At 51.0% G+C, this 7879-nt stretch overlaps 1 protein-coding gene across 2 annotated transcripts; it reads left to right on the forward strand.

Moving 5' to 3' along the window:
• Positions 1–266: 266 nt before the first annotated feature.
• On the forward strand, positions 267–7240 carry timmdc1 (translocase of inner mitochondrial membrane domain containing 1). Of its 2 annotated transcripts, XM_030354963.1 has the most exons (8): positions 294–424; positions 1028–1386; positions 1737–1902; positions 2490–2578; positions 2889–2956; positions 3235–3313; positions 5647–5757; positions 6582–7240. In XM_030354963.1, exons 2-8 carry the CDS (start codon positions 1280–1282, stop codon positions 6721–6723), a joined length of 762 nt encoding a protein of 253 aa, XP_030210823.1. In that variant the 5' UTR covers positions 294–424; positions 1028–1279; the 3' UTR covers positions 6724–7240. The 2 variants fall into 2 exon arrangements, with proteins under 2 accessions (XP_030210824.1, XP_030210823.1); XM_030354964.1 differs by lacking the exon at positions 1028–1386 and having other exon boundaries at positions 267–424.
• The last annotated feature ends 639 nt before the right edge of the window (positions 7241–7879 follow it).

Consider the following 7879-nt stretch of genomic DNA (forward strand, 5'->3'; position numbering starts at 1 on the left):
TTACCATTCCGGCCAAACTGTTACTTGTTACATCTTAACTGCATTGTGTTCATTTTTTATATTATGGTGTTCTAATTCTTTCTTTAAACTAGTTTTCCTTATCTATGCACATTTGCATAATTGAATGTTCATTCTGTTATCAAATTAAAAAAACATTAAAATGGGTTTTGGGTCAGCAACCAACCATCTAATCTAGAGTCCTCGAAAAAAAAGCGAAGGTGTCATTCGGTCCTCCACCGCCGCGGGTCCGCTGTTGTCTTCTCCGTCATCACCGTCCTAGTTTCAGAGTTCATCACGCCGGTACGATTCAATGACAGCCAGGGAAGAAGAAGGGCAAAACTATGTTTTGAATGAAACATGCATGTGGACTGTACACTGGGGATAAACGTGACGCGCTATTCAACGCAATCACATCGACTTATCGGTAAGGGGGTTTATCCCGGAAAGCGCACCGTATTGGTAATAGTTAATGCAATGCGTTCGCATCCCATCACCAGAGGGGTTCATGTAAGAGCATATGTTGTTTAGTGATCCATAGTGCAACACTTGCTGTGTCTGACAGGACGTGTGGTGCTCTCTTTGATAATATATGCAATTATAAAGACGATAAAGGCTTAGGATTTGATTACAGGTCAACACTGCGTTCAAAATCTAATTTTGTTAGAAATTGATGTAAAAAGTGTTTCAATCATTGTTCAATAACAAATTGATAGCCTGCATGAAACAAATCTGCCATAGAAGAGATCCTCTTTTGAATAATTCTTAAAACATGCGTCTCTCCACCGCCTCCCAGTGTTTCCAGTGGGAGGTTCCAGTGAACCCCACAGCTGTTCAGTCTCGCAAGGTGGAGCCCAGGCTTAAAAAAATACATAAATACATCTAAATGCAATTAGCCTGTAGGCATTGACTTTTGAGGGCGGATTATTTACATCATTAACAAGCTGCGGGGAAATGCAACAACATCCTCATCCCACGACACGTGTTTCCATGTTTCTCCCACACACGCACAACACGCACACACACACAGCCGCGGCGGCAAGTGAGGCGTGATGGATCCGCAGCAAGCCGGAGTTGGCCCGGCATCGGGACGGCAGGCAGACTCGGGCCCCCGGGGCGTTCTCAGCACCGGGCTTCTGCGGGGCCTCTTCCAGAGGGCCGGGGCCCCAGCCCCCGTCCTTCTGCTCTCTGCTTGCTCCCCAGGGTCCATGCAGCTGACGCGGCTTCTGCCCAGCCGGTCTCTTCCAGCTCTCCCCCCTCCACCACCACCACCACCGCTACTATGACTCCTGGCGCGGCACCCTTTGGCAGCACCTTGCCGAAGAACTTCGGCCGGCCAGAGTTCCCCGACACGGGCTGGGACAGCATCAAGGACCTCTTTGACCGAGAGGGTTAGTGTCTTTTGTTTAATAATCGTTTTCGATTGTTGAGTGTTCTCACCGCACCCGCGGTGATATAGGGTCACGTGCGATACAACCGTAGCGTCCGGGTCGGGGTGTGTCGGGGTGTCGGACGCCCCTCGGGGTCAAACCCTTCGTGTTACCGTGGTCGGTCACGGAGGTGCTCGGCTCTTAACCGGTCCAACCCGGGGGTCACTCGGTTGAGTCTCTTACCGGTAAAGTTGTGTGACACAACTCCGGCTGTGACGTCAACACAACGCTACAGATAAAGGTAACCATACCGGTCAAGCTGTGTCTCAGCCCCCGCCGTGCCGTAACCCCCCCCTCCCCTTCCCCTAGTGGCTCCCGGGGGCCGTCGGAGGAGCTGAGGAGCGTGCTGAAGAGCGCCGTGGCGGGGGCCCTGGTCGGCCTGCTCCACGGGGGGCTGCCCGCCGCGCGCGACGCACGCCAGCGGTACATCCAGCTGAGCCAGGCGGAGCTCTACACCAGCCGGGTGGAGGCTGTGGTGAGGAGGGGGGGGGGGGGGAGAAGGCCCACCGTACGGTGTGATGTTATTTTAGCACAACGTGGGACGTTAAGCTAAAATAAAAAATATGGGCTGCAGTGTAGAGGCGTTAGTGTTGGTAATCAAGGGCTCTCTGTAATTAAGGGCTCTAATTAGTATGATTATTATAAGTGGTGGAGGTAGTTAGTAGTGTCAGCCCTCGAATCAAATGAGTATCGAAAGTCCATCAAAAGTCCTAAGTATCAAATGTAATGCTTTGCGATTGTAGGAGTATTAGTTGGTGTGGTATTACTATGAATATTCATAATGTATAGTATTTAAGAGATTGTCACGTAATGCTGTAGTAGTAGTAGTAGTTTTTATTTCGTTCATACAGGGCTTTCTAAGGGTTCAAAGACGCACTAGAAACGAGTATTATGAAGCATGTTTATTGATAAAACTGTACCAAATAAAGCCTTTACCAGCGTACAGAGAGAGGGGCGGAGAGCGGGGGTAGAGGTCAGACCTCAGAGGGGGTCTGTCTGAGTGTGAGGGTCTCTGTGTTAGGACTAACCCCCCCCCCCCCCCCCCCCCGTGATGGGTTCCAGCGGTCCTCCCACAACGCCGCCATTCGCGGGTTCCTGCGCTACGGCTGGAGGTGGAGCTGGAGGGTGGCCGCCTTCGTCACGCTGTTCAAGTGAGCTCCGCCGCGCGCCAGCGCCGTGTGGCCCTGGGGTAACCGTAGCGACGGGAGCGCCGTGGTCGTGTCGTGCGACCACGGCCGTGAAGTCTGACCGTCTTCCTTGTTTGGTTTTGTGTCCGTCTCTCCCTCTCTTTCTCTTTCTCTGTCCCTGTCTGTGTGTCTGTCTGTCTGTCTGTCTTTCCGTCTCTCTCTCCGTCCGTCCCTCCCTCCCTCCCCCTCTCTCCGTCCCTCTCCCTCTCTGTCTGACTGTCTGTCCTTCTGTCTCTCTCCCTCTCTGTCTGTCTGTCTGTCCTTCTGTCTGCAGCTCGGTGAGCACCGGTCTGTCTGTGTACCGGGACAAAGACGCTCTGAGCCACTATGGGGCTGCCGGAGGTGAGTCCAGAACCCCCGTAGGGTTTATGAAACATTCAGAGTGATGACGGTCTTCATTTAGTGATCATTAATGTTTAAACTACAAGTGACGGAGGTGTTCATGAACGTTTAAACCACGAGTGACGGAGGTCTTTATGTAGTGTTCATTAACGTTTAAACTACGAGTGACGGAGGTCTTTATGTAGTGTTCATTAACGTTTAAACCACGAGTGACGGAGGTCTTTATGTAGTGTTCATTAACGTTTAAACTACGAGTGACGGAGGTCTTTCCGCTGCAGCTGTCACTGGGGGTCTCTTCCGGCTCAACCTTGGTCTGAGGGGTCTGTTGGCCGGGACCCTGATCGGCGCTTTCTTGGGGTAAGACCGCACCTCCTATCCCCCACCTGCTCCTCCTCCACCCTCCCTCCTCCCCCCCTCCCTCCCTCCCTCCCTCCCTCCCTCCCTCCTCCTCCTCCTCCCCAGTCACTTCCTCCTCCTCCTCCTCCTCCCCCTCCCCCTCCTCCCCATCCCTCCCTCCCTCCTCCTCCTCCACCACCAACCCTACTCTCCTCCTCCACCTGACCATGACATCCTCCTCCACCTCACCCTTACCTCCCCCCTCCTCCCCCCCCCCCCCCTCCTCCTCCCCCCTCCTCCTCCTCCTCCACCTCACCCTTACCTCCCCCTCCTCCTCCTCCTCCTCCTCCCCCTCCTCCTCCCCCCTGACACAGGGGCAGGAGGAGGCGTTGACCGTCGGTCTCTTCCCGGTGACTCCGACATCTAAACGTCCATAACCGCTAAACGTTAAACGCTCAGAGTGAATCCCAACGTCCCGCGAGCCGGTCACCATCACGGCGTCTACGTCTCTGAGCTGCGCCGCCAGTGGCTCCATACGTCTGCAGACCCCCCCCCCCCCCCCCCCCCCCCCCCCCCCGTAGCTGAGAGGGTCTGGGGGTCCACAGTCTGGCAGACGGCTGCGGCCCCTCTGAGCAGCCCCTCTGCTACCCAGCTGCCCCCCCCCCCATCCTACTCCATCTCCCCCCCCCACCCCCCCACAACTCCACCCCTGTGCCCCGGGGACCCATGTGCTCTGCAGAGGGTCTCTGCCCCCCCCCACCACCCCAGGGAGGCGAGCCAAGAGGCAGCAGCTGCCCCCCCCCCCCCCCCCAGCCCAGCATCACCTCCACTGCCTCCCTCCCTCACTCTCCCTTCTCCCTCCGTTGCTTCTCTCTCATTCGTCTCTTTAATCTGTTTCTCTCTCCACTTTTTCATTCAAACTTCATTAAAGAAAGTGTGTGTATGTGTGTGTGTGTGTGTGTGTATACACAATCAGGCACAGGGACGGATGCATGAAAGACAATCGTGGCGTTTGCGACCTAATTTTGACGTCCGCAGTCAAATCTCAGCCCCCCGTCCAACGCAAGGCGGGATCTAGGTTTTGCTCCGGACAGTGTCCGTGTTCTCTTTCCTCTCTACTCTTTGTCTCTCGCTCGCTCTCTGTCTCCCTCTCTCTGTTTCTCTCTCCCTCTCACTATGACTCTCTGTCTCTCTGTCTCTGTCATCTTTCTCTGTCTTTCACAGTGACTCTGTCTGTCTGTCTGTCTGTCTGTCTGTCTGTCTGTCTGTCTCTCTTTTTCTCTTTTTCTCTTTTTCTTTCTCTCTCTCTGGCGTGCTCGGTCGCCCAGCCACCTGGAGCGTTTGATGTGTTGCGGGCGGCTCCCGGCCCGTGGCCGGGGCCAGGTGCATCGCTCCGCCTCCGAGCTAGCCAGCCAGGCTAATCGCAAAGCATATCACGCTCCAAATCGCTCCTCTGAACACACACACACATTTGGCACATTGCTGAGGTGTGAGGAGGAAGCATTGGTGGTGGGGGGGGGGGGGGGTGTATTGGACAGAATTGTGTGTGTGTGTGATTTAGTCAAATTTGACGAGCTTGGAAGCTGTACAAATTCATTACAACCTCGACGAGAAGCTGCCCGGGGCGGGGTTTCACGCCCGCCGCCGGGCGTCAACAGCGGCCCAAGAAGTAAATTGTGTTCCGAAAGTTCTGGAAACGTCCGCGTAATGCTGAGTGACACCCGTGTTCCGATGTGTCCGTCGCCATGGAAGCAAGCGATACAGTGTTCCGGTAGCCCTTCGCAATAAGGGTGCACTAATGAAACATTCATCAACCGTAGTTAAGGCCGTAATGAGCATTAACTAGCATTTTAGTTCAGTTAACTAATTGTCTAGTAATAATTTACTAATGGTGTTCATGATAACTACGGTATTCATTTCTACATTATTTAATGTATCGTAGGGCTAGGGTTAACCTTAACACTATTTTAGGGTTCATTAATGCACCATTGTTGTTAAGAATTACTGATATTCCGAAGTTATTTAGCCAACGGCGATTTTGAGTCAATATATTTAGACGCCGGTCAGTAAGTAGCAGGTCAGGGTTTTGAGTAGAAGGAAGTCTACAGGTGGACGGCGGACATTTTCGGATTGAAGTCACCGGTCTGTTTTTAAAGTACATCTTGTTTCATATCATGTGGTTGCCTGTTACTGACTTGTAGGCCGTATATGCTCCAGAGGCACGCGGAGGACCGGAATGACTTTAGTTTCTTACTTTCCATTCGTCAGCTGATATCCAAGTCGAACACCGATAATTACGTACACATGAAGTGGTGAACATCGTCTTTGTGCTGTGTTGTTTTTTTTTTGTCCAGGCTCCCCGCGGGCGCCTTGGTCGTCAGCATGCAGACGGTTGCCGGGGAAACCACCCGCGACCGGGTGAGACGAGAGCGCAGCGAGCTGTACCAACTCAAGCTGCAGGAATGGTGGGTCAGCATGACAGGGAAATGTGTCCGCTGCACACTTACCCAATATCTGGTCAGGAGGATGGCGAAAATATATATTGATATGCATCTGGAATTGTAGAGTCGTGGTTTAAATCGCGTGGATTGTCTCTTCCCATTCAATCTTTGATTTGGTGAATTCTTTAATTGGTGAACTTTTGAATTGGTGGTGTGAAGATAGAGGGAAATCGATGGACTGAAATGAGGTGAGATTTAAATGGGTTTAATGGAACATAATTTTTTGATGCTTAGTACACACCTTGATAACACTTCAATAACATGACGAGAAGTAAATGATTGATTTTTGTTGTCCATCACGACAAGAGTTTAGACTCTGTCCAACCCTAATCACAAAGCCCCTTTTAATTTTCCCTACTGAGGGCATGGGGTAGGTATGATATGTCTGTCAAGGCGGCAGAGCGTTCCTGTATAAACTCCAGCTATTTGATGACAGTTTATATTTAATTTGTGTTTATTTGGTGATGTTATTAAGGGCAGATGTTGATTGGGTTAAAGCGGTGTGTGCCCAACAGATGCCCGACAAAGTAAGAAGTAGGGGCTGCTTTCAGAACTTGCAGGCCTGATAATGATGTTATATGATGTACAATATCTTTCAGATTAGTAAATCCATTTTTTGGTGGTACATTCTAATCAGAGAACAAAAAGTACTTTAAGATAACTTGGAGTCCTGCATTTGCTGACACTGTTAGGCCCGACTATTGTACAATAAGAAGACCTCAACAAAAAATTCTCGGGCGGGGGAAATAAAGTTAAAAACATTCTACTTCCTGTTATTCGTTTTTAAGGTCCGCCCGCCTGCAGCTGACGGACGAGCTGATTGGTGACCTGAGTGTGAACACCAATGAGAACCGGGACCTGCAGAGGATCACGGAGCTCCTGGAAATTCCCCGAAACGAGGGCGCCGTCGGGGACACTGAGGGCCCCTAGTGGCCCCTGACTGTATGGTCATCCTCATCAAGAAAATGTCGCGAGAGACCAGCGGATAGACTCACAGGAGCAACCCTGAACCAACCGAAATAAACACGCTCGCTCTCTCTCTCTCCCTCCCTCCCTAATAATATGATGTTCTGAAGACCGCAATAGCTCTAATCCTATCGAGTGATTTACCCCTTCCCCATCGCCGGATCCACCGCCACGCGAGAAGGATCCGGACCGCACCTGAAGTCCTACGGGCTGGAGGAACGCTCTTCATGAGCAGACCTCGCGATCGGGGATGTCATGTGATGATGGTGATCGGGAGTTGATTGGTGTGAACGATTTAAATCATGATTGGCGTCACAGGAAAAAAAAAATCTGTATTAGGAGACGTTTGTTCGTCTTGGTACACGGGGTGAACACCAGTTCAATGTTATAAAGTTCCCAATATTTTATGTAGGGATCAAAATGGCAACCCACAAATATAAAATAGTTGTTATTGTGGTCCATTAAAGCTAAAACTCTTGTCGTCTGTGTATTGCACCACATGTGTTTCAAAGGCCAAACCTTTTAAATGACCGCTGGTCTCTGTGTGTTTCCATTTTTTTCGCTGGTGTCTGCTGCTCAACTCTCGCTGGCTGTTTGAAGTGTCCTCCAGGGGGAGCTACAGCAAGTAGGTCAACTACAAGCCTCGGCCCCTTGTGCAAGCAAGATGGGGGCCCCTCAGCACCTGAGACCGTCCCAACCAGCAGCTAATGAGCAAATCCCCGTTCCTGTCCTGTTACGGCTCGTAAGGAGGGGATGGTCCAACCAACGCCGGCATGATGGAGTCACATAAGTACTGATCGTTGCAACAACGATGTAATGATTTACGCATTTTGCGTGTTTTATTGAATGAAGACCTCTAGAATGAGCGGTAGGCTATTTATTTTCTTTAATGACTGTCGACGCTACGTGTTGCAGTTTGATACTTGTCTGTCTCTCACCCTATTTAGTATACATTATTGCCATCTAGTGGATGTTTTCGGGAGAGAAATTGCGGAAGCGTGACTGGCAATCTTGAGTTTAATGCTAACGTTATATGACAAATGTTAATTAATGATATCCTTAATGCGTGTAGCAAGCGTGCTTCATAGTGCTGAACGCAGCGTTTAAAAGCCTATTATAG

The sequence above is a fragment of the Gadus morhua genome, chromosome 4 (genome assembly GCF_902167405.1).
Source record: "Gadus morhua chromosome 4, gadMor3.0, whole genome shotgun sequence".
Classification (NCBI taxonomy): Eukaryota; Metazoa; Chordata; class Actinopteri; order Gadiformes; family Gadidae; genus Gadus; species Gadus morhua.

Excerpts from the sequence above, each read along its gene's own strand:
- timmdc1 (XM_030354963.1), top strand. The coding sequence starts at position 1,280 with ATGACTCCTGGCGCGGCACCCTTTGGCAGCACCTTGCCGAAGAACTTC. Across the intron at positions 1,903-2,489 it reads CCAGCCGGGTGGAGGCTGTG|CGGTCCTCCCACAACGCCGC; the intron begins GTGAGGAGGGGG and ends GATGGGTTCCAG. Across the intron at positions 5,758-6,581 it reads CAACTCAAGCTGCAGGAATG|GTCCGCCCGCCTGCAGCTGA; the intron begins GTGGGTCAGCAT and ends TTCGTTTTTAAG.